Genomic DNA, 27,266 nt, shown 5'->3' with positions numbered 1-27,266 from the left:
CCCTTTGCAGAAGGAAAGGCCTGCTGCTCTATTTCCTCCAAGCATCATTTATATTTCCATTTTTTAAAAAAATGAGATGAGAAGCATCTTGTTCCCAGCGTACGGTAGAGCATCAAAGTTAATGCAAGGACACAGCGCCAGAGGCTTACAGCTGTCAGGCCGTCAAAGTTGGTCCTCCGATTTTGGTCTGACAAGTTCATCTTGGAGAAAGGTCTGGGTGAAAGGGACAGAGCTGGTCCTGCGAGAGGGAAGGAGGAGGTCAACAGCCAGACTGCAGAGTGGGCGGTTTTGCACTTTTCACAAATCGGTGAGAGCAGGTTGCTGTGGATTTGTATAAGGGAACGGTGAAGAAGAAGAAGAAGAAGAAGAAGAAGAAGAAGAAGAAGAAGAAGAAGAAGAAGAAGAGGAGGAGGAGGAGGAGGAGGAGGAGGAGGAGGAGGAGTTTGGATTTGATATCCCACTTTTCACTACCCGACAACAAACTCCCCCACAACAAACACTCTGTGAAGTGAGTGGGGCCGAGAGACTTCAGAGAAGTGTGACTAGCCCAAGGTCACCCAGCAGCTGCATGTGGAGGAGCGGAGACGCGAACCCGGTTCCCCAGATTACAAGTCTACCACTCTTAACCACTACACCACACTGCCGCCAAGAAGAAGAAGAAGAAGAAGAAGAAGAAGAAGAAGAAGAAGAAGAAGAAGAAGAAGAAGAAGAAGAGTTTGGATTTGATATCCCGCTTTATCACTACCTGAAGGAATCATAGAGTCATAGAATCATAGAATCATAGAGTTGGAAGAGACCCCAAGGGCCATCCAGTCCAACCCCCTGCCAAGCAGGAAACACCACCAAAGCATTCCTGACAGATGGCTGTCAAGCCTCTGCTTAAAGACCTCCAAAGAAGGAGACTCCACCACACTCCTTGGCAGCAAATTCCACTGCCGAACAGCTCTCACTGTCAGGAAGTTCTTCCTAATGTTTAGGTGGAATCTTCTTTCTTGTAGTTTGAATCCATTGCTCTGTGTCCCTTTCTCCCTCCTCTATATGACATCCTTTTATATATTTGAACATGGCTATCATATCACCCCTTAACCTTCTCTTTTGCAGGCTAAACATACCCAGCTCCCTAAGCCGTTCCTCATAGGGCATCGTTTCCAGGCCTTTGACCATTTTGTCTCAAAGCGGCTCACAATCTCCTTTCCCTTCCTCCCCCACAACAAACACTCTGTGAGGTGAGTGGGGCTGAGAGACTTCAAAGAAGTGTGACTAGCCCAAGGTCACCCAGCAGCTGCATGTGGAGGAGCGGAGACGCGAACCCGGTTCCCCAGATTACGAGTCTGCCGCTCTTAACCACTACACCACGCTGGCTTATGTTTAAGAACATAAAAAGAGCCATGCTGGATCAGGCCCATAGCCCATCTAGTCCAGCATCCTTCTTCTCACAGTGGCCAACCAGGTGCCCCTACAGGAAACCAGCAAGCAGGACCAGGGCCGGATTTAGGTTTGATGGGGCCCTAAGCTACTGAAAGAGAATGGGGCCCTTTCTATGTCCAGCTGTCCTTGGTCAACAAAAAAAAATGTCGCTGTTTGTCTGTGTTGAATAGATGCTATATGCAGTTACAGGTAGGTAGCCGTGTTGGTCTGCCATAGTCAAAACAAAATAGAATAAAAAATTCCTTCCAGTAGCACCTTAGAGACCAACTCAGTTTGTTCTTGGTATGAGCTTTCGTGTGCATGCACACTTCTTCAGATATACTGAAACGGATGCTATATGGTAATTTATGGACCTAATAGGTATCTAAAGCCATTTGCACATAACAAAATATGCATTTTATCAAAGTAGTTGTTGAATTGAAATACAATGAAGAAATATATTAATAGTGATTTTTTTTATTTTTTTTTGCGTGGGGCCAAGAGAGTGGGGCCCTAAGCTGTGGCCTGTTTAGCTTATACGTAAATCCAGCACTGAGCAGGACCTCAGCACAAGAGCAGCTACTCGCTCCCGCAGTTTCCAGCAACTGGCATTCTGCAGCTTTGCTGCCTCCGACTGCAGAGGCAGAGCCATCAGGGCCAGTAGCCATTCACAGCCTTTTCCTCCACGGATTTTTTTCAATCGCTCCTCTTCTAAAGACATCCAAGTGGGTGGCCATCCCTGCCTCCTGTGGGAATGAGTTCCATAGTTTAACTCTGCGCTGCGTGAAGGAGGACTTTATTTTAATGTATCCGAAATCTTCCAGGGTTCAGCTCCATTGCATGTCCATGAGTTCCAGTGTCAGGAGAGGGGGAGAATAACTTTTCTCTATTGACTTTCCTCACGCCTGGCATACTTCTCTTACTCTCCTTTTCTCCAAACTAAAAAGTCCCAAATGCTGCAACTGTTCTTCATAGGGGACTCGTGCCATCCCTGGATAATTGTGGGTGCCCATTTCTAAACCCTTTCTCAACTGCAGCCCAGGAGGAGGTCTGTTTTATTCTGTTACAGCAGATGTAGTCTAATTTTAATATTACAGGTAGGTAGCCGTGTTGGTGTACGGAAGTGAGAGCTGGACCATCAAGAAGGCTGATCGCCGAAGAATTGATGCTTTTGAATTATGGTGCTGGAGGAGACTCTTGAGAGTCCCATGGACTGCAAGAAGATCAAACCTATCAATTCTCAAAGAAATCAGCCCTGAGTGCTCACTGGAAGGACAGATCCTGAAGTTGAGGCTCCAGTACTTTGGCCACCTCATGAGAAGAGAAGACTCCTAGAAAAGACCCTGATGTTGGGAAAGATGGAGGGCACAAGGAGAAGGGGACAACAGAGGATGAGATGGTTGGACAGTGTTCTCGAAGCGACTGGCATGAGTTTGGCCAAACTGCGGGAGGCAGTGAAGGATAGGCGTGCCTGGCGTGCTCTGGTCCATGGAGTCACGAAGAGTCGGACACGACTGAACGACTGAACAACAACAACAGCCGTGTTGGTCTGCCATAGTCGAAACAAAATAGAAAATTCTTTCCAGTAGCACCTTAGAGACCAACTGAGTTTGTTCTTGGTATGAGCTTTCGTGTGTATCTGAAGAAGTGTGCATGCACACGAAAGCTCATACCAAGAACAAACTCAGTTGGTCTCTAAGGTGCTACTGGAAAGAATTTTCTATTTTGTTTTAATTTTAATATGTAAGCTTTATTTGACACCACCACCATTGAGGAGGAGGGATGATGGGAGCCACAGGAGCTGGACACAGCATTAATTCCCCTGGCACCCGGGGGCCATGGGAGCTGAACCTGGGGGCCATGGCAGTTGGCGCCAGAGGAATTCACGCATATGGCACCTGGTGTTCCAGAGACAGATAGCTTTAAAGTGGGACAGGGAACCTAGAATTCTCAGATGTCGTAAGACCACAACCCTCACCATCCCTGACCATTGGTCATGCTGGCTGGGAGTGGGTGCTGACGGGAGCCGGAATCCAACCACATCTGGAGCGTGACAGAGTCTCCAGTCCCAGCGTTAATGAAGCTGCTTGATTCTCCTTCCCTTGGGAAACATACACAAGGACCAAATAAATTAGACATAAATCAGAGAAAGCCGGGAGCAGCTAAATCCGATTTAAATTGACAACTATGTTGAGGAATCAGAAAAGGTATTTAGAAGTGCTAAATAATCGGAGCTTAGTATCCATGTATGTCGGAAGAGAATCAGGAATACCTGGAATCGATTTGCTGGTCTAATTGATGATACTGCTCATGTGGATTAAAGCTGGTGAAATTTAGTGGTTGGAGTGTGAGGGGAAGTACAATAGAAGATTATCTCTATTTTATTTCAGGGAGGTAGAGGGATTCTGTATGTCTGTTTTATGTTGCTGAATTGTATGTTTATACTTATTAAATAAAACTATATGGGTTGCAACTGACGTTAGCCCTACTCGGAGGAGTCCAATGGAAATTAATGGACTTGAGTAATTTAGGGCCATTCATTGCAGAGGGTCTACTCTGAGTAGATTTAATACAACCCTAATTTTGCTTTAAAAGAAAGAAGGAAAGCTTACCTGCTATAATTAAAAGCTACAATAATTACCCTCTAGCATTTTTATGTTTCACAATATCAGTTAGCTAATTTTTTTTGTGTGTAATTAACATAAGCATCAAATCCATCGAGGATTAAATTGATTGTTTTTATTGTACTAATAAAGTTAGCGCTTTCTGAAGGAGGAAAATGGGATATTATTTTTTTTCCCAAAACCAGCAGGCACTGGGAAAGGGGTTTCTAATATGTGGCATGCTTCAAGAGGCCCAAAGCCCTGTGGGAAGGAGACAGTTCTGCGGTCCACCTGCAATATCATTTTACTTCTACAAATCATGTTGGCTGAAAAGTGGTACCTATAGCCACACATTTCCTTTCTGGAGCCTCCTTTAAGCAGAGGTCGGGCGGGCCTCCTGCCAGTGGATTCTTTAGCTGTGATTCCTGCATTGCAGGGGGTGGACAGTATGACTCTTGGGGGGCCCCTTCCAGCTCTACAGTTCTATGATTGTATGTCACCATTTAGCCAATGACATCCAGCACCCAAGCAGGGCAAATCCCTGCACCAATACAATTCCTCGTTCTACAGCCTGGCTCAATTTTGTGAACTGAATGCTTGAATGCTTAGGACAGGTATCAGACTTCTTTGTGCATCAATAAAGTGCCCTGAAAACTACATTTCCCAGAGTCCCCAGCAATTGGCAGGCTGCTGTTTCAGCACTCCAGATGCCAGGGGTGGCAAGAAGCCTTGTACAGGACTGTAACTCTGGCGGAGAGTCTGCTTGGCTTGCAGCAGGTCCAAGGTTCAAACCCCAATGGCATCAGCAGTAGGGCTGCGGGAAAATATCCCACCTGAAACCTTTGGGAGAGGCCATTGCTGCCAGTCAGTGTAAAGGGCCAGTACTGGGCTAGATGGACCAGTGGGCTGTCTTCCTATGTTTCTATTCCATTCAGCCCTTTATCCAAATCATGAGGACTAGAATCTTACATATTGTAGAAGCCAGCTTTGGATGCAGAAGGTCCCAGATTCAATCCTCGGCAGCATCTCCAGGCAGGCCTGGGAAATTGCTGAAACCCCCAGAGAGGCGCTGACAGTCTTGTGCAGGCAATACTGAACCAGATGGACCAGGCACCTTCTTACATTGCTGTGCCCAAGGAAGCCTCTGTTGCAGCCACCAAGCCGTCTTTTGGGAAGGGCGATTTCACAAGCAGCCAAGCCTGAATCTGTCTCCAGGCACTGCACTTTGGAACTCCCTGCCTATTGACGCCAGGAAGACACTTCCTCTGTCCTCTTTTCAGCAGCTGCTGGGAATGTTATCGTTTAGTCGAGACTGCCCAGATGTTTAGAAAGCTGGTGAGAGTTTTTAAGCTATTTTCAGCTTCTTGTATTTTAACTCTTTGCAAGACTTAAATTGCCATTAATTCTCCTTGCTGGTAACTTTATAGTTCTTCTCCCTTTCATTAAACCGCTTTTGAGACTTTTTTTTTTTTTTTTTAAGCAATCAAGCGATGTCTAAGTTATAGGAAATAAATAAATCAGTACAAGTTAAACCTCCCTCCTGGACTCCAGGATTTGTGCGCCAACTTAACTCGGGCCGGGGGGGGGGGTCTGCGTCTCGCTTGGCCTAGTTTGCTGCAACAGACCGGCTGCCAAGGCGGCCGCTTGGTGCCCGGTGTGCTCTGCTTGGCAGGCCTGGTTGGTACAAACGCACAAGGAAAAAATAATAAGCCAGTCCCCAGAGCAGGACTGAGATATTACAGATGGAGCAGCTGGACCACGGGGAGGAGAGCTGACAGTCAAAAGGCGCAGGTGGAGAGAGAGGAGGGCCCTAATCCATCATCTCACTCCAGGCAGTTCCTTGGGGTATCGCCCACCTGCCTGACTCCGAGATCTTGATGATGCTTTTGCTGTGCCAGCAAGTCTGGGATCCACAGCGCGGGGCTGTTTGCTTCTGTCTGGTCCAGGGAACATCTGAAGCGCCCCCGCAGGATCAAGCCAGCAAACCTGTTTTGCCAAAGCAGCCAACCCCAATGGGAAGCCCACTGGGTAGGGATGTGGCGGGGAGAAATTCAGTTTGGAGCGCATCCTTAATGCACTACACAAGCTGGAACGCAGCAATCCCTTCAGAACTCGCACTCTGAACTCTGCAATTCAGTTCCTCACTCAAAAAATGCGTAGTGAAATGAATATAAACTGGAGGTTGTAAACAGAGGTTGGAGGCCACCTGTCAGGGATTCTTTAGCTTGTGATTCCGCTTTGCAGGGGTTGGGATAGATGAGCCTTGGGTGTCCCTCCCAACAGTACAATTCCATAATTCTGTATTAGGAGAATGTGTGTGTGTGTGACAATGCACAGACCAAACGTAAGACTGGGAAAATAAGAAACTCAAGAGAAACAAACAAACCTGACCAGATTTGTCTGCCCACAAGTAAGGCACACAGCCACCAGCCCTGACCGCCTTTTGGTTCCCCAGCAATTTATACTCAGAGATAGACTGCCTGTGCTCCTGGAGGTTCGGTCTAGCTGTCATGACCAGTAGGCCACCGATAGATTTTGCCCCCCTCCCGTAACTTTGCCTCATGCTCCTTTTAAAGCTGTCTAAGCTGCCATCAGTGTAGACATTACTGAACTTGATGGCCCAATAGTCTAACTCAGTTAAAAGCAGCTTTCTGTGTCCCTGTTTAAAGCAGCCCTTAAGTCATAGAATCACAGAATCGTAGAGTTGGAAGGAACCACGGGGGTCATCTAGTCCAACCCCCTGCAATGCAGGAACCTTTACCCAACTTGGGGCCTCAAGTCGCCAAATCTGAAATTAAGAGTCTTGTACTCCTCCATGAGGACTGGAACCTTTTTTTATTTTCAGGGGCGGCACTGCAGCTCAGTGGTTATAGAGCAGGGGGCCAGTTCATTGTCCCTCAGACCTTGTGGGGGGCCGAACTATATTTTGAAAAAAAAAAAAGAACAAATTCTATGCTCAAAAAATAACCCAGAGCTGCATTTTAAATAAAAGCACACATTCTATCATGTAAAACACACCAGGCAGGCCCCACAATAACCCAGAGATGCATTTTAAATAAAAGGGACACATTCTACTCATGTAAAAACACGCTGATTCCCAGACCGTCCGTGGGCGGATTTAGGAGGTGATTGGGCTGCATCCGGCCTTAGTTTGGGGACCCCTGGTTATAGAGCTTTGCATGCAGAATCTCCCAGGTCCAGACCCCCAGGTGGGGCATGTAAACCCCAGAGAGCTTTCTGCCGGTCCGTGTAGAAGTACTGTGCCAGCTGGGCCAACAAGCCCCACTCCGTATAAAACAGCTTTCCTCTGTCGTTGCTGCAGCGGCGTCCAAGTTGGGACTCTGACTTTGTCTGTGGCCCTGCCCCCTGGCTCAGCTCCACCACAGCAGGATCAAAGCCCAGTCCGGGAGGAAAAATCGACCATGGCCACCCAGAGACAGCTGGCCCCAGCCGCTTCTACGACGCCATCGTGGTGGGAGCAGGGATCCAGGGCACTCTTGCCGCTACCACTTGGCGAAGAGGGGGCAGAAGACCCTCTTGCTGGAGCAGGTATGCTTGCCCCCTCTGCAAAAAGGCACCCACAAACCCCTCTGGAAATGCTCCCACCATCCTAAAGACCGGGGGGGTGGAGGCATTTTATCCCACATGGGCTGCCCCCACCCCTCATTGTACAATACCAGGCACTCGAGGAAGATGCCCCCTAAGCCAGTCAAACCACAGGTCCATTTGGCTCAGTATTGTTCCACATGACCGGCTAGCAGCGAGACTCTTCTCAGTGGAAACAGCTCCCGGCTTTCTCTGATTTATGTCTTTAATTATTTGTCCCTGTGTGTATGTTTCCCAAGGGAAGGTGGGAATCATGCGGCTTCATAACGCTGGGACGGAGGACCCTGTCAAGCCCAGATGTGGTTGGATTCTGGCTCCAGTCAGCACCCACTCCCAGCCAGCATGACCAATGGTCAGGGATGAGGAGGGTTGTGGTCTTTCGACGTCTGAGAATTCTAGGTTCCCTGTCTCTGGGAACAACAGGTGCCACCTGTGTGAGTTCCTCTGGCACCAATTCCATGGCCCACGAGTTCAGCTCCCCATGGCCCCGGGTGCCAGGGGAATAATGCTGTGTTCCAGCTCCATGGCTCCATCATTCCTCCTCCTCAATGGTGGTGGTGTCAAAAACTGGTGGTGGGGGGAGGAAAGAGGAAGATTTTTTTTCAGAGTCCTTTCACTTGCTCACTTGCTGCTTCAATGCATCCCCACACCCTGATTTATATATTTTATAACTTTTACACCCCACCTTTGTAAATAAAAAGTCCTTCAAGCCAGCCTTACATATGTAAAATGAGAGTACATCAGCTGTAACAGAATAAAACAGACCCCCTTCTACTGGACACGCCGGAAGCTGCCATCTACTGAGTCAGACTATTGGGGGTTCAGGCTGCCTCCTTCTCTTTCTCTTGCCCTACAAGTTCCCCCTGCCCCACACTCGAGGGAGCTCCCATGGACAGAGCCGAATCATCCGCAGCGTCTACCCAAGGACGTTACACGGCCATGATGGGAGAGGCCTATCGCCTCTGGCAGAGCTGGAGGAAGAGGCAGGCACCAAACTCCACAGGTGAGGCACCTCCAGGCAAAAATGGGGGGCAATGGGGGGTGCTCTTGTGAGGAGGGGATAGTGGGGTCCCTTTGTTGTTGTGCTTCAAACGTATTTGAAATGGTATCTAATTATATGCACATATGTCTTTGTTGTGTATTCATAGAATTGTGGAGTTGGAAGGGTCCCCCCAAGGGTCATCCAGTCCCAACCCCCTGCAGGGCAGGAATCACAGCAGAGTGATAAGCTGGTTCCTCACAAGCATTGCCGAAGGAGCAGGCACGGCCTTTTAAGTGTGGCGTGGGTATTCCTGGGTGTACCTAAATTCCTGAACCCAGCAAGTGTTAAAAGCTCATCAAGTCAGGCCACCTCTCTGTGTTCAGGTGATCACCTGGGTGATAGGACATTAAGAGAGCAAAGGACAGGGGGCTCTGTGCCAGATGCCAAATCGGGGGGGGGGGGCTCCCCAGTTTGCAGTTAGTTAGAAGGAACACAAACCAGAGAGTGAGTTGGCAGTAAAGCAGCGAGCTGGAAAACTGGAGAGGCAGAGCATGAGGTTTGATTTGAATCCAAGGCTATGGCTGTGGGAGAAGCGAGACCCCTTTTGGGGTGTTATGCTGTGAAGCCTTCCGTCGCAGGGTCAGGTTGTGCCAATGAACCATATAGCCTAAAGACACCACAGGCTCCGCTGTGCCGCATTCCCAAAAGGATTCACAACCCTTGGAACCCCAAAATCTTGCACTGTTCAGAGACTGCATGGCGTGCAATATTACACATGCGGACATTCTACAGTAATTATTTTTTTATATGGAACTGTTTCAACTCTCTATAGATATGGCATTTTCCTTGTTGATTCCAAATATGCAATTGCTTGATACTTTTTTTTTATTGCACTGTCAAAGGTCCTTGTTGGAAGTGATTCATCAGCAAATTGGTTGGAACAGAGGACTCTGCCTTGATCTTAGTCCTCATGATAAATGGTCAACATGGGAACATAGGAATCTGTTTCCTACCGAGTCAGACCCCTGGGTCCATCTCACTCAGGACAAGTCTACTAACTACATGACTGGAAGGAGGTGCTCCGGCAGGGGGTTTCTGGCAGGGGGTCTCTCTCCAAGCCCAAGTCCACAAGTACCACTGGGGTGCTGAACACCACTGCTTCACCTTAAAACAACACAAGGTTCTAGTCCTCATGACTCTCATGCCTTATTCTGAGACAGCCCATCGGTCCTTCTAGTTCAGTATTGTCAGTACTGACTGGCAGCAGCTCTCCGCAATTCGTGCAGGGGGTCTTCCCTAGATCTACCTGGAGACGCCGTGGGGCATTGAAGCGGGGAACTCTGCATGCAAAGCAGATGCTCTGCCACTGAGCTATACCCCCTCTCTCCAAAAGTAGCATGTTTTCTTCCCCCCACCCAGACCTGGACTCTAGATCCCTCCCTCCACCTCCTTCCTTCCCCCCCCCCGACACGCTCCCTGCCCCACCGAGAGCCAAGACATAATATTCCCCCCGTAATTTATGTGACTCTATAAAGGAAGCGCCATTAAGGAAATGCACGTCTAAATGATTTTTCATTTCGCCAGGGTCAGGCGTATAGACCCATCCATCTGTTAGCGACAAGCCCAGGGAAGGCTGGCATCTGACTCCCTGACGCCAGCTCTGTTTGTGAGGACCAGCTGGCAACGACTCTTAGGAAGCTGCCCCCATGAGCAGTTTCAGGAGTTGGTTCAACTTGGCCAGTTGTCGCCTGTTCTGACTGGCAGCAACTGTGGGACAGAACCTTTCCCATTGTGTTTTGATGCTGGAGCATGGAACCCCTGGGCCCAGGGGACCAAATGCAACCCCCCCCCCAGACCTCTGTATCCTGACCTCAGGCCACTCCCCAGGCCACATTCCTCCTCACCAGCCTTGGTGGGTGACCTCAGATGGTCTTCAGCTCTTGCTGATTCTAGGCTGCATCAAGAGAAGTCTAGTCTCCAGATTGAAGGAAGCAAAGTGCCACTCTAGTCTGTCTTGGTCAGACCACACCTGAAGTCCTGTGTCCAGTTCTGGGCGCCACAGTTTAAGAAGGATGTCGACAAGCTGGAAGGTGTGCTGAGGAGGGCCACAAAGACGATCAAGGGCCTGGTAACCAAGCCTGATGAGGAACAGTTGAAGGAGCTGGGTATGTTTAGCCTGGGAAAGAGGAGACTGAGAAGAGATAGGAGAGCCTCTTCAAATATCTCAAGGGCTGTTCGATGGGAGATGGAGCAAGTTTGTTTTGTACTGCTCCAGAGAGTAAGACCCGAACTGATGGACTCAAATGTCAAGAAAGGAGATCCCAACTAAACCTTAGAAGACCTTTCTGACAGTAAGAGGTTGTTTGGCAGTGGACTCCAGAGCTTGGATGGCCACCTGCCAGGGATTCCTTAGCTGTGATTCCTGGGTTGGTCTAGAGGCCCTTGGGGTTCCTTTTCAACTCCACAATTAAAGGAGCCTAACCCATAAGCTTCTTCCCCCCCCCCACCTGCTGAAAGCCAGGCTCCTCCAAGGTCACTCCAGCAGCCCTCAACTGCAAACCCACCCTGTCCTCCTTCCAGGCAGACGCCAATGCTGGTTCTGGGGCACAAGGACAACCCTGCTTTTCAAAGGTACTGGCACGCTCATGCAGCGCAACCACATCCCCAGTGAAGCATTAACAGCAGATAGCTTGGCCCAGAGATTCCCAGGAATCCACCCCACATGGCAGAGAGATGGCTGTGTGCGATCACCACGCCGGATCTTGTTGCTGACAAGGCAGTAAAAGCTGGCCAGGTAACAAGGGTGTGGAGGATGAGAGAGATGGAGCGAGATGAGAGAGAGAGTGAGATGAGCGAGGCAATGGATGATGAGAGGAGACGATGAGTAGAGCGATGAGAGAGAGGATTTATCCCCATTCTTTTTGTTTTCGCTCTTGCCTCCCACATTCTCCCTTTGCTCGTTTGCTTCCTCATCACCCAGAACTCTTGACTGTAAGCTCCTTGCAGGCAGGGGCCTGTCTTCTTTACTTCACACAAAGCCAAGAGGTGGAAAACCTTTTCTTTGGGTAAAGGTAAAGGGTTAAAGGGACCCCTGACCATTAGGTCCAGTCGCGGCACGACTCTGGGTTGCGGCGCTCATCTCGCTTTTACTGGCCACGGGAGTCGGCGTACAGCTTCGGGGTCATGTGACCAGCATGAACTAAGCCACTCTGGCAAACCAGAGCAGTGCACAGAAAAGCCATTTACCTTCCCACCGAGTGGTACCTATTTATCTACTTGCACTGTGTGCTTTTCGAAATGTAGGTTGGCAGGAGCTGGGACCGAACAATGGGAGCGCACCCCGTCACGGGGATTTGAACCGCCGACCTTCTGCTCGGCAAGCCTTAGGTTCTGTGGTTTAACCCACAGCGCCACCCGCATCCTTTTTCTTTTGGGTGGCGGGGGGCAAAGACCACACAACCTCAGTGGCAGGGTCCAGAGACAAGCCACACACTCTTATCAGTGGCGGGAGGGTAGAGGGGCAGACCCTGACCCAAATACCTCCCCCCCAAATGACTGCTCTCCCCACTTTCCTCTCTAGGACCAGTTCAACGCAATGGAGGGACCATCCGTGATGGGGAGAAGGTCCTCAGGATCCTCCCTGGGGCCGTGACCACCGTGACCACCAGCCAAGGGGAGTATCGTGCCAAACACCTCGTAGTGACAGCAGGAGCTTGGGCCAGCCGCCTCCTGGCCCCATTGGGGCTGCAACTGCCTCTCCAGGTAAGCGGCAGGCCCCAGACTTGTCCCCCCCCACACGCCGGGCAGAAAGAAGGCAGATGGCACAGAAGCCCATTTCTATGTTGTGGTTCCCTCCTCCCTCCAGCCTCTACGTATCACTGTCTGCTACTGGAGGGCAAGAGCTGGGAGCCCCCCAGGCCTCCTGGAGAAGCTGCCTTGCTTCATCGGGGTCAACCTGAACGGGGAGAAGCGAGACATCTATGGGTTGCCGGCTGGCGAGTACCGGGTCTTGTCAAGGTGAGAGGCAGGGGCTGGGTGGCGGTTGGAGAAGGAGGCGAGATCAGGGACAGAAAGACAGAAAACTTTCCATTTCTCCCCATTTCCGCATCAGTTTGCCGTGTCTTTGCTTCTGAAGGTTGGCATTTCCGTGCAGATTTCCCTCATGCACACTCTAGAAGATTATTGTCTCATTATTTATTAAATTTATAGACCACTCTTCACCCGAAGATATCAGAGCAGTTCTCAAAATAGCACGCGTCCCTCAGTTTACGCTCCTTGACTGGAAAACTGCACTGCAAAACTCAAGTGTGGATTTCGAAGGATGGCTGCTGTTTCCATAGAATCCAAGAGCTGTAGAGTTTGAAGGGATCCCCAAGGGTCATCTAGTCCAACCCCAGGAATCTCAGCTAAACAATGCCTGGCAGATGGTGATCTGGCCTCTGTATAAAACCTTTCAAGGAAGGAGAGCCCACCCTTATCCCGGCTAGTCCGTTCCACTGTCAAACAGCTCTTCTTGCCACCAGAAAGTTCTTCCTGATGTTTAGCAGCTCTAAGGCATTTTTCTACAATCAAGCGGTATATAAATTGTATGAAATAAGTTAGATCAAAGCCAGAAATGTCTTTCCTGCCATTTGAATCCATTGGTTTGGGTCCTGGAGCAGCAGGTAGGAAGATCCGTGCATTGTTCTGGAAAGTGTGAATTAGGAAAGTTCTCCTTTCAATGTGAACTGGATTGAATTTCTGCCCCAGCTGAGTCTTACCTCTGTAGCTACCTTAAAACGAGAGAGACCATTGGCTGACTCGCCATCTAGCTAAGGGCTGCCCCGCACTGACTGGCAGCAGCTCTCCAGGATTCCAGGCAGGGGTCTTCCTCAGCCCTAACTGGAGATGCTGGAATCGAACCTGGCACTTCCTGACTGCTGCCCTGTGGACCTGCAGCCTGGCTCTCCCCCTCCTGCCTTCCACAGGTCTGCTACCATTACGGCACCCCCGTGGACCCCGACCCCCCGACCAGCCAGGCTCTTCCTCTCCTGACCTCCGCATCCTGCAGGATTTTGTGAGCAAGTATCTGCCAGGGCTTGAACCCGAACCAGCCGTTCAGGAGCGCTGCATGTATACGGTAAGCAGCATCAGAAGCTCCACTACCCAGCAACAGCCGATTCAACAACCAAGGAGTTTATTCATTTATTTTATTATTATTATTATTATAAAAATGAGTATGCCCTGCGTGATTAAAAAGCAAAACAAAGCAGTTTGCAGAAATGAAAACATAAAACCACACAAGACCAGGCGTTAAAATTGTTAAAAGCAGACGTCAGTTAACCACTGTGAAAAGAGGTTATTAATGGTCTGCACAGGCTGGTGGTTTCCAGCAGGATTTAAATGTTGGCAAGGATGATGCCTGCTGAATTTCCAGTGGCAGAGAGTTCCGCACGACTGTACTGACACCAATAAAGGCTCGGTTTCTCATTGTGGTCAACCGAGCCTCACCACTCCATGGATGGCCAACAACGTTCCTGCAGGGATCAAATTGGGATAAAAGGATTCAGGAGGCCCCTGAGGTGTCTTGGACCTAAGTTGATCAGGGTTTTGTAAATTAATGCAATAACCTCAAAACCTGATTGGTAGTAGATGGGCAGACAGCGCAGCTGTTTTAGCAAGGGTCCACATGTCCTCCTTCTATCAACTCCCCTCCCTGGTCAAGCATCTTGAGCTGAATTATTTCCTGAACGCGGTGGAGGTTGTAGATTTCTAGAGAGACACCTCACACTGGTGTGTTAAAAAAAAGGAGAGGTGTTGCAATGGAGGGAGGCTTCACCTGTTGGATTTCTGCCTGTGGTGCCACTGATAAAAACAATCAAGATAAGCGGACATTTCTCTCTCTCCCCCCATCATTCTCGGATCGCCGTATGAAAATTGATTGGCAGGAGGATCATCCAGGACCGGTGATAGAAGCACTTCTTCAAATGATGTATAATTAAACTCACGGCCCTCGCTTCAGAGTGATTGCCAGAGGCCCAGAGAGCTTTTCAAAATGGAAACAGAAAAAACCCACAAAAGCAAGGGCTATCAGGAGCTATTATCCCCCCTTGAGAGATGGAGCCTCCATAGTCAAGGGGCAGTCTACCTTGGAGTGGCAGGCATTGGGGACAAAGCAATCCATCATGCTGGACCATTAAGTGTCCCGGAGGAATCTGGATTAAATGATACTCACAATCCTTATGTTGGCTGGAGTTTTGCCAGGAATAGAAATGGGGGTAATCCAATTACATTTGGTAGGGGGTCATTATTCACAGAAGCTGGGAGACCAGGGAGGGAGAGATTTCAGCGAGAAGCTGAGGATCCAATCTAAAACTCCAGCTAGACAAAGCAGGCTGGGAGGGGGGGGGCCACGAGGAGAGGCAGGGTTGCCAACTTTCCCCTCTGGCTCTGCTCCGAAGCATGTAGCAGCAGCCCAACACAGGAAATTTAAACAGATGGGAGCTTTTTATTCTGGCCCGGAAAGATGTGATGTGCAAAGCTCCCCTCTTTTGTTTCTGAAGAGGAGGAGCAGAGCCACGTTTCCGCTCCTAAAAAGTTGGCAACCTGATCTGGAGTGGAGGCAGATGGGGAGAAGGACCCGGGGCTGGAAAGAGCAGATGGGGAAGTTTGGAGAGGCAGCATCTTTTGGCAAGGAGGCTCTCCTATGCCTGATGGCTGCACTTTCCACCAGCTAATTCATCAAATCATAGAGTTGGAAGGGACCCCAAGAGTCATCTAGTCCAACCCCCTGCAAGGCAGGAATCTTAGCTAAAGCATCATCCTAACTGGATCTGAGAGCTCCCAGCCAGGAATGGTAAGGTTGTATGTATGTATGTCTTAACATAGACTGATTTTTCTTTCCTTTCTCATCACCAACACCCTCCTCAGAACACCCCAGATGAGGACTTGTGTTAGATTGCCACCCGCGTTTTAGAAATATCGCCATCGGGGCAGGATTTTCAGGTAAGGGCAGAGGGCCAAGAAGGTGCCTGGCACAGAGAGATGCTCTGCCTGAAACCCTGGGGAGCTGCTGCCAGTCAGTGTAGACAGCACTGAGCTAAATGGCCCAATGGTTTGATTCAGTATAAGGCAGCTTTCTATTTGGGACATTTTAACTTGGAGAAAAAGCAAGCAAGTTGCGACAGGATAGAAGAGTTTAAAACTACGCAGGGCCTGAAGAAAGTGGACCGAGAAAAGCTTCTCTCTTTCTCTGGTAACGCAAGAACTCAAGGGCACCTGATGATGCTGGATGTTGGAAGATTCGGGACAGAGGAAAGGAGGCTTCTTTTAAACTATGGGACTCCTTGCCACAGGAGGCAGCAATGAGCACCAACCTGATGGCTTTAAGAGGACTGGACAAAGTGATAGAAGACTGTGAAACAGGATGCTGGACTAGACAGGGCCATGGCCCTTTGCATTTATTATGTCATTCATTTATTTATTTATCAAATTTGCATACTGCCCTTCCTCCGGAGACCACGGGGCAGTTCTTATGTTCTTAGACATAACAAAAATCCAAACGGGGAAGGAACATAGCAGTCTGCTCTATACTGAGTCAGAGCTTCAGTCTGCCCAGCTCAGTTATCACCCCTTCACTGGCTGGCCGCAACTGCTCTCCAGGGTTTCATGCAGGGAGTCTGTCCCAGTCTTGCCTGGAGACGCTGTCTGGATTGAACCTGCCACGTTCTGCATGCAAGGCAGATGTGGAGCCCCGATCCACAAGAAGCTGGCAAACAGGGTTCGACGGTTGGTCTATCTTGCTTGGCGTTGTGACTGCAGCAGCTGGGTGTCTGCATCTGTTCTCACTTCGCTCTCTTCCGCAGGTCACGGGTTCAAGTTCGCCCCCGTCGTTGGGAAGATCCTTTGCCAGCTGAGCTTGGGCGAGGAGCCCTCTTACGACCTGGTCCCGTTTCAGATCAGCCGCTTCTCATCCCAGCTTAATGCCCCCTGTAAACCCCCAAATTGATAGGGGTGGGAAGAAATGTATGCCCCTTCCTCATCTTCCAACTGAGAAATTAGAAAACTCAGGAAACCTGGCCGGCTGTGTGTATGTGAACAACTCCTAAGAAATAATTTCTTTTTGAATGAGTGAAAGCTTGCCGTTTATTTCCCCCTTTTTCTTTAACGCAAGAGAAAATCCACGGCATTAGCAAATAATCACAAGGCTGTTGGAAGAGTTCAGTATTTTCAGTGTAATAAAGTTTAACTCATTGGCCAGATATGTGGAAAGTACTGAAGCTTTTAACTATAGAGACAGTTTCTGTCCAAATAACATGCTTGCGTTCTGTTGAAAACAAAATTTGTGGTTTCTATTTTTGCCTTTCCTTTTTTCACCTACTCCTCGGATTTAGGTGGGGGGAATCCCTCACGAAGATACATGTTCTTAGACAGCATTGAAGGAGCAATTTTCAACTCCTCGTTTTATTCTCCAGCTCTGGTCTTTAGGGAAGAAAGATAACTGTGGGGTTGATGGATACGGGCACTTCAAGACTAACGCTATTTTTAGGTGGGATTCTATTACGCAGCTGCAATTCCAGGTAGCGCAGCAAAAGTTGGGGTCGTGGCAACTGTGCTTTGCAACGGGTGCCGGGAACTGTAGCTCCGCAAGGGGCAAACTACATTTCCCAGGATTCCGGGGGGGGGAGTAATGTGCTTTGAATGCAGGGCGCATCCTCTTAACTTCCCCACAAACGAGTCAGAATGAATACTCTACCAACTGGTTGATGGAAATGAACAACAGCAGAAGTATCACAAACTGGAAAGGGATTTGGAGTGGTCACCAAGACCCACATCCCAACAAGGCTGCCCCACATGGGAAGAGTCTGGGATTTTGCACATGAGCAGATCTCTCTCCTTTGTGTTGGCATCCCCTGCAATAAACACTGGTGTGTGTGTGTGTTTGACACCAGCTTCATCTGCAAAGAACAAGGACCACAAAGGACCCTGGAGGTTTTCTCTCATGGTACTATTCCTTGTTATGTTGGCCTTGGACTTTGTCTTAAAAGGGTAAGGGACCCCTGACCGTTAGGTCCAGTCCGGACGACTCTGGGGTTGCAGCGCTCATCTCGCTTTACTGGCCGAGGGAGGCGTACAGCTTCCGGGTCATGTGGCCAGCATGACTAAGCCGCTTCTGGCAAACCAGAGCAGTGCATGGAAACGCCATTACCTTCCCGCCAGAGCGGTACCTATTTATCTACTTGCACTTTGACGTGCTTTCAAACTAGGTGGCAGGAGCAGGGACAAGCAACGGGAGCTCACCCGTCGCAGGGATTCGAACGCCAACCTTCCGATCGCAAGGCTCTGTGGTTTAACCCACAGCGCCACCCGCATCCCTGGACTTTGTCTTACATTAATCTAACTCCATGAATGTCCAGTTTTCATCTTTTAAAAACCAGCCAAGTCACTAGTCCCTATTAACGGAGATGTCAAGTCAAAGATGCAGACAGGATTCTACCCAACTCCTCACTAAGAAGCCCAGGTCCCATTTGCGGGCTTCTTTTGGGGGTATCTGGTTGGCCACTGTGAATATGGGGTACTGGACTAGATAAGCCCCCCCCCTTTGGCCTGATCCTGCAGGCGCTTTATATGTTCAGCCAAACTCTCCTTATAACAGATGGACTGAGAATAGGGATTTTCCCTCGCCCCAAAGTCCCTGCCACATTAGTGCCACTCACAGCCGAACAATAAACTCTTAAAAGAGAAGCGATTTCACATTCTGATTCATTTAAAAGAAAAGAAAGAGATGGAAAGAGATGAAGCCTCGTGGGCTAAGAAGCCGCTCTCCGCCCCCACCCCCTCCACACACACACTTCTCAGAGTCAAGCGAAATGTTTTAAAGTTAAATGTGCCATTTTATTATCATCAGATAGCTTAGCTTAATAGAGGCAGATTGCCACCAGCAGACATTATGGCCCCGGGCCAGAGGGGCGGGGGGAGCTTCTCCCCTCTCAAGTGCCTTGGCAAAATTGACTCGGGGGGCGGGGGGGAGCTGAGAAGTCTTAGAAAAACCGCACAATTGCTGCGCATCCTTGCACACTCGCTGCGCAACCCGGTGTGTGCTGCAAAGGCAGGTAAACAGGTTTGTGCAATGTAAGGATGACTGTATGTCCTCACATGTGCTCGCTCTCTCTTTTACACCACACACACCCACACACACACCCCTCTCCTTCGCACACTCTCTGTCACACACACACCCCTTTGACCCAAGCTGCCTCCTTACATCCGACAAAGTGTCTCCTTATCCACAAAGCTATGAGCACACACTTAAGCTGGGTTTATGAGCTCAGTAGTCAGGCCTGTGGTCCAGTATCCAGTAAGGGTTAGACCAGGGGTCAGCAAACTTTTTCAGCAGGGGGCCGGTGCACTGTCCCTCAGACCTTGTGGGGGGCCGGACTATATTTTTTTTGGGGGGGGGGGAAGGAACGAATTCCTATGCCCCACAAGTAACCCAGAGATGCATTTTAAATAAAAGGGACATTCTGCTCATGTAAAAACATGCTGATTCCCGGATCGTCCGTGGGCCGGATTGAAAAGGCGATTGGGTCGGATCTGGCCCCCGGGCCTTAGGTTGCCTACCCATGGGTTAGACTCTAGCAGAGGAAGCTACAGAAACCCGCCAAACCAGTTCCTTTCTAAAGGTAATGGCTTTGGCCAGTAGTTAAGTTCGCTCATCAACATCCCAAAAGGAGGAGGCTGGCCTACTTCTAGGTAGGAGAGTGGCCAGAAAGTTGTGTGTGAGCTGAGCTGCAAGCAAGCTGGAATCTGGAGACACAGAGACCTGCTTGCTCCATTCCGGATCCAAAAACTGTGAATCGTGGAGAAGCAAGATCTTTGGGCGTGCGAATGCTGTGAGCCCCTCCATCTTATGCTCAGTTCTATCGTGCATATATGAAACCATATATCCTATGGCACTACAGCAGCGAATCATACTACTGTCGAATTGGAAGGGCCCCTGAGTGTCATCTATCCCCCCCTGAAGTGCAGGAATCTTTCGCCCAATGTGGAGCTCGACTCATGACCCTGAGATTAAGAATGCCATGCTCTGCAGACTGAGCTGACCTGCATTCTAAGGCAAACCCCGGCTATGTGCCTGGAACCCCTGGTCTCCCACCACTCAGACTGGAGTGGGGTGCAACACAATTTATTCCATTTATTTGGGACAGCCCCGGAAGAGAGTCCGCTGGGCCACCTCAAGGAGTTAAAGGGTCCAAGGAGATACAGGATCTGGATTCCATCTAAAGCCAAATTTAATGGGGAAATCTGGAAATTGCTATTTGGGTTGGTTGGGGGGACTGTTGAAAGGAGAGAATCACCCTCCCCCCCAAAAAAACCCAAGTGTTTTGATGGGGTGTTAGCATCTCATTCGTTTCCTCCCACAGCGTGTTCTCAAAAGCAACATTTTCCAGAAAAGCAGTGATTCCTGTTCAGTCCCGAAGATTTTTATTTTTTAAAAAAAACAAGAGTCCCCAAATCATTAGAGGAGCCTGTTGTGATTTCTCACAGAAGTGGGAAAAGGAGAGGGTTTTGCACGATGTTAATCTGCTGCCAAATTTTCATCTGTAGCAACAATTAGGGGAAAATGGGACAGTTGGTGCTCAGCTAAGAGAGAGGAGAGGAGGAGAGGAGAGAGGAGAGAGAGAGAGGAGAGAGAGAGAGGAGGAGAGAGGAGAGGAGAGAAGAGGGTGGGAGGGAGAGGAGAGAGAGAGAGAGAGCGCTTACAGGATTTTGGGGTGTGTACCTTTTCTCTAGCCCATAGGACCAAACTGATGGCCACAAAGTCTGTTTCTGTTCTTCAATCCCACCCTCAAAGCAAAATGAATACTTCAGTCGCACACACAAATATCTCCAGGAGGTTTTTCTTTTTCTTTTTCCGGAGGTAGGAGGGAGAGTGATCTGTGTCCGAGGGCTTGGGGGGGTGGGGGTGAACTTGAATCATTTATAGACCTTAATAAATGCAGATGAGGAGAAGAGAATCTGAGCCCTCGAGCTGTTCTCATTAATTATTGAAAGTTATGGAATGCAAAGGAGCCGCTCATTTGCATAAAATTGTACCCTGCATCGCGGCAGCGCTGAGCGAAGCGAGAGGAGAGTCCCCTCTCTGCCCCCGCTCCCCGGAAAACCTTTGCCCCCTTCCAAGGCGAAATGGGACACTCAATGGGATAGAGCAGAGCAAAGGGTCCTCCTTAGGTCCTGAGGCCAAATGCGGCCCTCGAGACTTCTCCATGGCCCCCGGATCTCTCCCCGGGCCATGCCACCCTGGCCCTGTTTCAGACCCTCCCCAGGCTGGAAATGCACCCGTGAGCTCTGACAATACCTCCTGCTTGCCTGAATGGAGGCCAGAGAGTGGTGTGCAGCTGGAATTGTAGAGCGGAGGGGGTCCCAAGGGGTCATTTAGCCCAACCCCCTGCTCCTCCCACTTTTGACTCCAGCTCCACCTGGTATCTGGCCCCCTCAGGAGTTCACCTAGGAGGGAACACACCCCTCAGGCTAAAAAATGCCCCCAGCCCTGTTGTGAGAGCCACCAGAGTTCTCTTACGCCCACCTTTCACCATTTGGGGAGAGGGTACCTCAAGCTGTTCCCACCCCAACACAGCAGACCCCAATTTCACCCTTTTGAAGAAGAGAGACATAGATTGTGATTCAAGGGCCCAGGACCCGAACAGGACCCTGGATATGCCTGGGGCAGGGGTCACGTAACTTCACGGCAGAGCCGGCCCGATGCTTCGACGGGGCTGCATTTGTGCAGAAAGGGAAAAAAAAGAATCCTCTCCTAGGCTTTTTCTTGGGAGTCGGGGAGTGAACATTTTTAAAGAGCTCATTGGTTGGCTGAGGAGCAATCAGCCTGGAGGAAGGGGCTTTTTATTGTTTTGTTTTTTTAAATCCCGATCTCAAAACATTGGATTTTTTCAATTAGAAAATCGCTGTGCCAAGGTCTCCGGAGCAACCGCCATTTCTGCCAGCAGCCGGGAGTAATTTGGGGAGATGCCACAAACGTGAGGAGGAAAACGGCTCCCTCCCTCCCAAAGCCAGTCTAACAGCCCCCCCCCTTCTCAACACATTATGATTTTTTCTTTTTTCTTTTTAAAGCGCAAATGGCATCAAATTTCTTTTTTAAAAGAACACACTACCTTAAAAAAAACCACAAGGGCTGCATCCAGGCCAGGTTCGAAATCCTGCCGTTCATTCACAGAGCCCTAAACAACTCTCCTTCGCTGGAGGATTTTAAGCAGAGGTTGGATGGGCACCTGCCAGGGATTCTTCAGCGGTGATTCCTGCATTGCAGGGGGCTGGACTGGATGACCCTCAGGGTCCCTTCCAACTCTACACAGTTCTGTTATTCTAACCTGGGCCCAAAGTACCAACAGGACCTCCCAATCCCTTATTCTCCACCTTGATCACTAAGATCCTCTGATGGGGTACTTCTGGAGATTCCTCACACAGCCCCGCAAGCCTTTAGTGTGGCGGTCCCTGCCCTGTGGAACTCCCTGCCAGTGGAAGTTTGGCAGAAATCATTGCAGCCTCCTTTTAGACATCCCCTTTTAAAAACTGTGCCATTTAGACAGTCCTTTGAAATGTGATTTTCTTTCAACCAAACGGTATTTGTGGATTTATTTATGTTTAAGCGATGTTTGTCTGATGCTTTTTTTTTTAACCATCAAGGTAACTTTGGGCCTTGATGTTTGCTTTCAAACTAAAGTGCGTTTTCAAAAATATTTAAATAAAGCTCTACTCCTTGAAGTTAATGGACCCAAGCGAGGTGGGCCACTTTTGAGAGTGAAGGCAGCAAACAGGGTTTCACAAAGAAACAGGTGTATCAGGCACGCAGGTAAACACCCATCAAGCGATGGGCTGGGCCACGGCGCCCCCTGCTGGTTATAGACTCTGTGGCAAAAACTCACGTGTTGCGGCTGGGCCAATATGTGAATGAAGCTGGCTTTTGTGTATTTGCTGCAGATCAGGGCTGGGGGGGGGCTATGTGGCCCTTCAGGTGCTGCCTGAACCATCAACAGAACTGGTAGCCAGCATGCCTAGTGGTCAGGGAGGACAGGCCTTGCAGTCCAGCAGGCAGGCAAGTGGTGCTCTTCCCTCCAACAGAGAGGGAAGAGCTTCTCCAGCCCCCGTTAAAACATGCTAATAAAAAGGCTGATGAATTCTAGCTCCGAGCGAAGCTTTGAATCGGAAGGTGAAAAGGGCTCCACTTGGAAATCAGTGCCCCTGGCCTGAAGTGGCTTCACATGAGGCGGCAAAACGGGCTGGGCTTGCAAATCAAGTCCTGCGGTGGAGCCAAGAGGATTTGGATTGCACTTCCTTTAAAGTAACCTTTTAGAGAGAGGTCTTCGGTTACTCCTAGGGAAGCCTGAAGTTTTACGGCCACTCCGGGTCGTCACCATTATTTGATTATTTACAATCAGGTTGGTAAGAGTCTCACTTCAGTTCATTAGCTGAGGTTGTAAAACAGTAAAACAGGGAGTACATGCAGGGAAGATAAAGATGAAAAGCGGTCACAACTTTGAAAGTTTTCTTCTTCATTACCGTTGGGCCGAGACGCTCACGAAACGGAGGACAAGAAAAACTTAAAACTAGAGTTTAAAAACAAGCCCCTTGAGGACCTATGACTGAAATTTAAAACTTAAACTACACTTAATTAAGCAAGTAAAAATAAAATAAAATTAAAACCTAAGCACCAGATAAAACAGTATAAACCATAAAAACAGACCAGTAAAATACGGAGGTCAGAAGGGAGGATGTTTTGTTTTGATATGGGCCAATGGCCGGAAGAAATTTACTACTACTAAGTCCTGCGGTGGTTTGCAGCCACCAGCTGCCTCCTCCCGCACAGAGCCTCCCCTAGCCCCAGGGGTGGGAACATTTTCCAGCCCGAGGGCCGCATTTACTGAAGAGCAGCTTCCAGGGGCCACATCCCAACAGTGGGCAGAGCAACGGACGTGACTCTGAGCCTCGGTGGGCTGAGCTATTTCCCAACCACCCGGAAGCCAGAGATTTCAACAGACACACACACTGCTCTCCATCAAAGCAAGGATCAAGCACCATCACAGTTTTCAAGGACATGTTCCACAGAGGCACAAGCGCTCAAGGAGAGGCACAGAGGTGGGTCAGCAAGGGGAAGAGACGTGAGGGCCGGATGGCGAGGTCTGAAGGGCCGGATTTGGCCCCTGGGTCTGAGGTTCCCCCCACTTGACCTATCCAGAGACAGATGGAACAGGGGGTGCTCTGTACAAACGGGGAAGGCATTGCACACATGCTCAGAGGCAGCATGCGCCACAGTTGCTCTGTATCAGGTGTGCAGAAGCTACAGCCACCAGCTATTGTCAAACTACAACTCCCAACATCCCTGAACATGCTAGCTTCTGGGAGATGGGAGTCCCAACTAGATGGCGAGGACCACAGGTTCTCTTCCCCTCCACCAGCCGCTTCCCGTGCACCCAGCCTCCTTCTCGCTCAGCAAACGTCATCTTGGCACCTTGGAACGTCTTCCCTGGGAGGCCCTTGCCAGGACGGGGCTTTGAGGAGGATGCATCTCAGTCGCAAACATGTTATCTGTGCCTCTGTCGCTCTGGAGGGGATTACACTGCGCAGCAAAGACAGGTGGGGGAAGCCCATGGCGCCAGCGCACTCGGCCCGCACCATCTGTTCCAAACAAGCCAGGATTTGTGGCCTAGATTGGCTCCTCGCTCTTGCACTCCCCTCCCAAACTCTTGCAGGCCCTTTCTACCATCATGGCCCAGCTGAGAAAGGAAGAAGGCTGTGGAAGAACTGGCTCCACATTGCTGGTTGCAAATTAGCTGGAATCATAGAGCTGCAGAGTTGGAAGTTATCCTGAGGGTTATCCAGTCCAGCCCCCTGCTGCCATGCAGGAATCTCAACTAAAGGATCCCTGACAGAGGGCCATTCAATCTCTGCTTAAAAACCTCCAAGGAAGGAGAGTCCACACCTCCAGAGGGAGTGTGTTCCACTGTCAGAAAGCTCTTCCTGATTTTCAGCTGGGATATCCTTTCTTGTAACTTGAATCCATTGGATAGAGTCCTACTTAGCAGAGCAGGAGAAAAGGGAAGGAGCGGCAAAATTCGCACTGATTAGGTCCTCCAGATGCTGGACTGCAACTCCCAACATGGTGCAGCCAATGGCCAGGGATGATGGGAGTTGTAGTCTAACAATAGCTGGGGAGCCACAGGTGCTGGAGCAAGCAATGGCTCTCTGTTCCTGCTTTGCATGTGTGTGCACACAACACACACACACCCTTTTCAAACATCTAAAAGCAGCCTCCCCAACTGGGCATGCTCCATTTCGAACTACTCCCGTCATTCCCAGCCAATACAGAAGGACAAAAGAAGAGTCTGCTGGATCAGACCCATGGCCCATCTAGTCCAGTTTCACTCTGCACTGCGTTAAGTCCTTTCTTCTATCTGTCCTGATTCTTCTCATTTCCAGCTTCATGGCATGTCCTCCGAGTCTTCAGACAACAACAGCTGTGCTGGATGGGGCATAAGTATAGTTATGTTCGGCATAGCACAACCACTTTTTTTAAAATATGGAAAATAAAATTGATTAGCATTTTTGGACTGCATCCATAGGGTGCTGATCCATTTACCGTAATGGCTTAGAATATTGTGGGTAGAACCACCCAGTTAGCTGGAGGTGAAGTGGACCCTCCCTCACCCAATCCCCTTGACTTTCTCTGTTGTAAGGCTCAGAGGCCCCATAATCTCTAGGTGCTTCATGAGGCCAAAGAGGGCCTCCTCCACCACAGTGGCCAACCAGATGCCTGTGGGAAACCACAGAGCAACCGGGATCCAGAAGCGCTGCCTCCAACCGCAGAGACAGAGCGGAACCCTCCTGGCTAGTAGCCTGATGCTCCTCCATCCATTTGTCTAGTCGTCCTTCAAAGCCATCTCAGTTGGTGGTCATCGCTGCATCTAGTGGGAGGGAGTTCCATGGTTTAAAGAAGTCCTTTCTTTTTCTCGGTCCTTAAATCTTCCAGCGTTCGGCTTCATTGTCTGCAAAGGTTGTTGCCACGCTCTTCTAAGGGATTCTGTTCATTCCCTAAGCAGGCGGTCACGCTTCTGGTGAAAGGAACCCAGCGGTCACTGGAGGTGACAAACGTGGACAGCAGCTGGTGCTGACGGCATCTGAGAGGCCTAAGAGAAAAAGCCAGGGCGCATTCCAGGTTGCTCAAGTCAAAAATTGCCCATGATCCGAAAACGAAAGGGAGGCCGCTGAAGGCAGGAATCTGCCACACGGGGTTAGTGTGATTTGCTCACCACGTTGAGGGTATGATGCATGCCCAATGCAGCCTCGGCGCCCAAAGCGAACTCCCCTCTACACTCAAGTTCCAGTCCCAAATGCAAGACAGGATTTGTGCCAACGCTGACTCCTGATTCAACCTTTGGAACACAGGATGCAGCACCATAGAACGAAAGTCTATGAACTGTCTAAAACAGGAGGCAGTGATGGTCCCCATCCTGGGTGGCTTTAAGAGACACGCCTTTAGGAGGAGAGGGTAATTGATGGCTGCCAGTCTGGATGGCTGGGCTGGGCTCTGCCTCCAAAGCTGCAGGCAGTGATGCTTCTGAATCCCAGCTGCTGGAAACCACAGAAGAGGGAGAGTTGCTCTTGTGCTCAGATCCTGCTTGTGGGTTTTCCATTGGGGCATCTGGTTGGCTACTGTAAGAGTAGGATTATGAACTAGGTGGGCCATGGACCTGATCCAGCAGGCTCTGCTTATGTTCTTAAAGTTTATTGTATTTTAATATTTTGCTGGAAGCTGCCCAGAGTGGCCTGGGAAACCCAGCTAGATGGGCAGGGTAGAAATAATAATATAAATAACAACTTATTATTATTATATTATATTATTATTATATTATTATGACAGACGTCTTCTCCCAACAGTGTGACAGTATTGCCCCCAGAGTGGTCACCACCTCTGCCTTGCAGGTTCTATTAATGCAGGGCTGAGAACCCAGCAGCCCTCCAGATGTTGTTGGGGTCCATCTCCCATGACCTCCTGAGCACTTGCCATGCTGGCGGAGGCTGATTTAGTATTTATTGCATTCATACACCACCTTTCCTCGAAGGAGCTCAAGGTGGCGTGCACCGTTCCCTTCCCCACTGTATCCTCACAACCACCCTGTGAGGTAGGTCAGCCTGCAAGGCAGTGACTGGCCCAAGGTTGCCCTAGTGGGGATTTGAACCCTGATCTCTCCCACACTCTTAACTCCTGCACCACAACGGTTGTGATTCACAGCAGCATAGGGGAAGGGGCAATGCTTCAGCACTTGTTGCTGTGAAATGGGGTGGGAGTGTTTTGAACCAGCACTACACCATTTACAGGTGTCTATTTTAAAAAAAAGTTTTTTGAAGTTAATATGCCAGATTTAATACACAGCAGATTTACAACATTCTCTTCTAAGTCCGTTGCTGCCAAGGACAGGCGAATAACTGGCTATGGAACTCTGTTCTTCATTATTATTATTTTCTGATCCAAAATTCAGTTCTGCACATTTCCACAGCTTCTGTGGATTTAAACATGCATGAAAATTCGTCTGCATTTTCTTCAAATAAACCAGGGGTCAGCAAACTTTTTCAGCAGGGGGCCGGTCCACCGTCCCTCGACCTTGTGGGGGACCGGA

At 49.5% G+C, this 27,266-nt stretch overlaps 1 protein-coding gene across 1 annotated transcript in view; it reads left to right on the top strand.

The window, feature by feature from the left end:
* Positions 1–17,169, top strand: part of PIPOX (pipecolic acid and sarcosine oxidase) — a 43,522-nt gene extending 26,353 nt beyond the window's left edge. Inside the window, 17 exon segments of the mRNA XM_033172601.1 lie at positions 7,333–7,510; positions 7,513–7,559; positions 8,474–8,538; positions 8,540–8,580; positions 8,583–8,619; positions 11,179–11,242; positions 11,244–11,315; positions 11,317–11,357; positions 11,359–11,387; positions 12,185–12,360; positions 12,464–12,596; positions 12,599–12,615; positions 13,566–13,623; positions 13,626–13,717; positions 15,508–15,523; positions 15,526–15,582; positions 16,443–17,169. Of these exon segments, the coding sequence (XP_033028492.1) occupies positions 7,333–7,510; positions 7,513–7,559; positions 8,474–8,538; positions 8,540–8,580; positions 8,583–8,619; positions 11,179–11,242; positions 11,244–11,315; positions 11,317–11,357; positions 11,359–11,387; positions 12,185–12,360; positions 12,464–12,596; positions 12,599–12,615; positions 13,566–13,623; positions 13,626–13,717; positions 15,508–15,523; positions 15,526–15,582; positions 16,443–16,585 (1,266 nt within the window). The 3' untranslated portion in view covers positions 16,586–17,169.
* The last annotated feature ends 10,097 nt before the right edge of the window (positions 17,170–27,266 follow it).

Source organism: Lacerta agilis, chromosome 15 (genome assembly GCF_009819535.1).
Source record: "Lacerta agilis isolate rLacAgi1 chromosome 15, rLacAgi1.pri, whole genome shotgun sequence".
NCBI lineage: Eukaryota > Metazoa > Chordata > Lepidosauria > Squamata > Lacertidae > Lacerta > Lacerta agilis.
The sequence above is the reverse complement of the archived record's forward strand: the minus strand, read 5'-3'. Positions and strand labels throughout refer to the sequence as shown.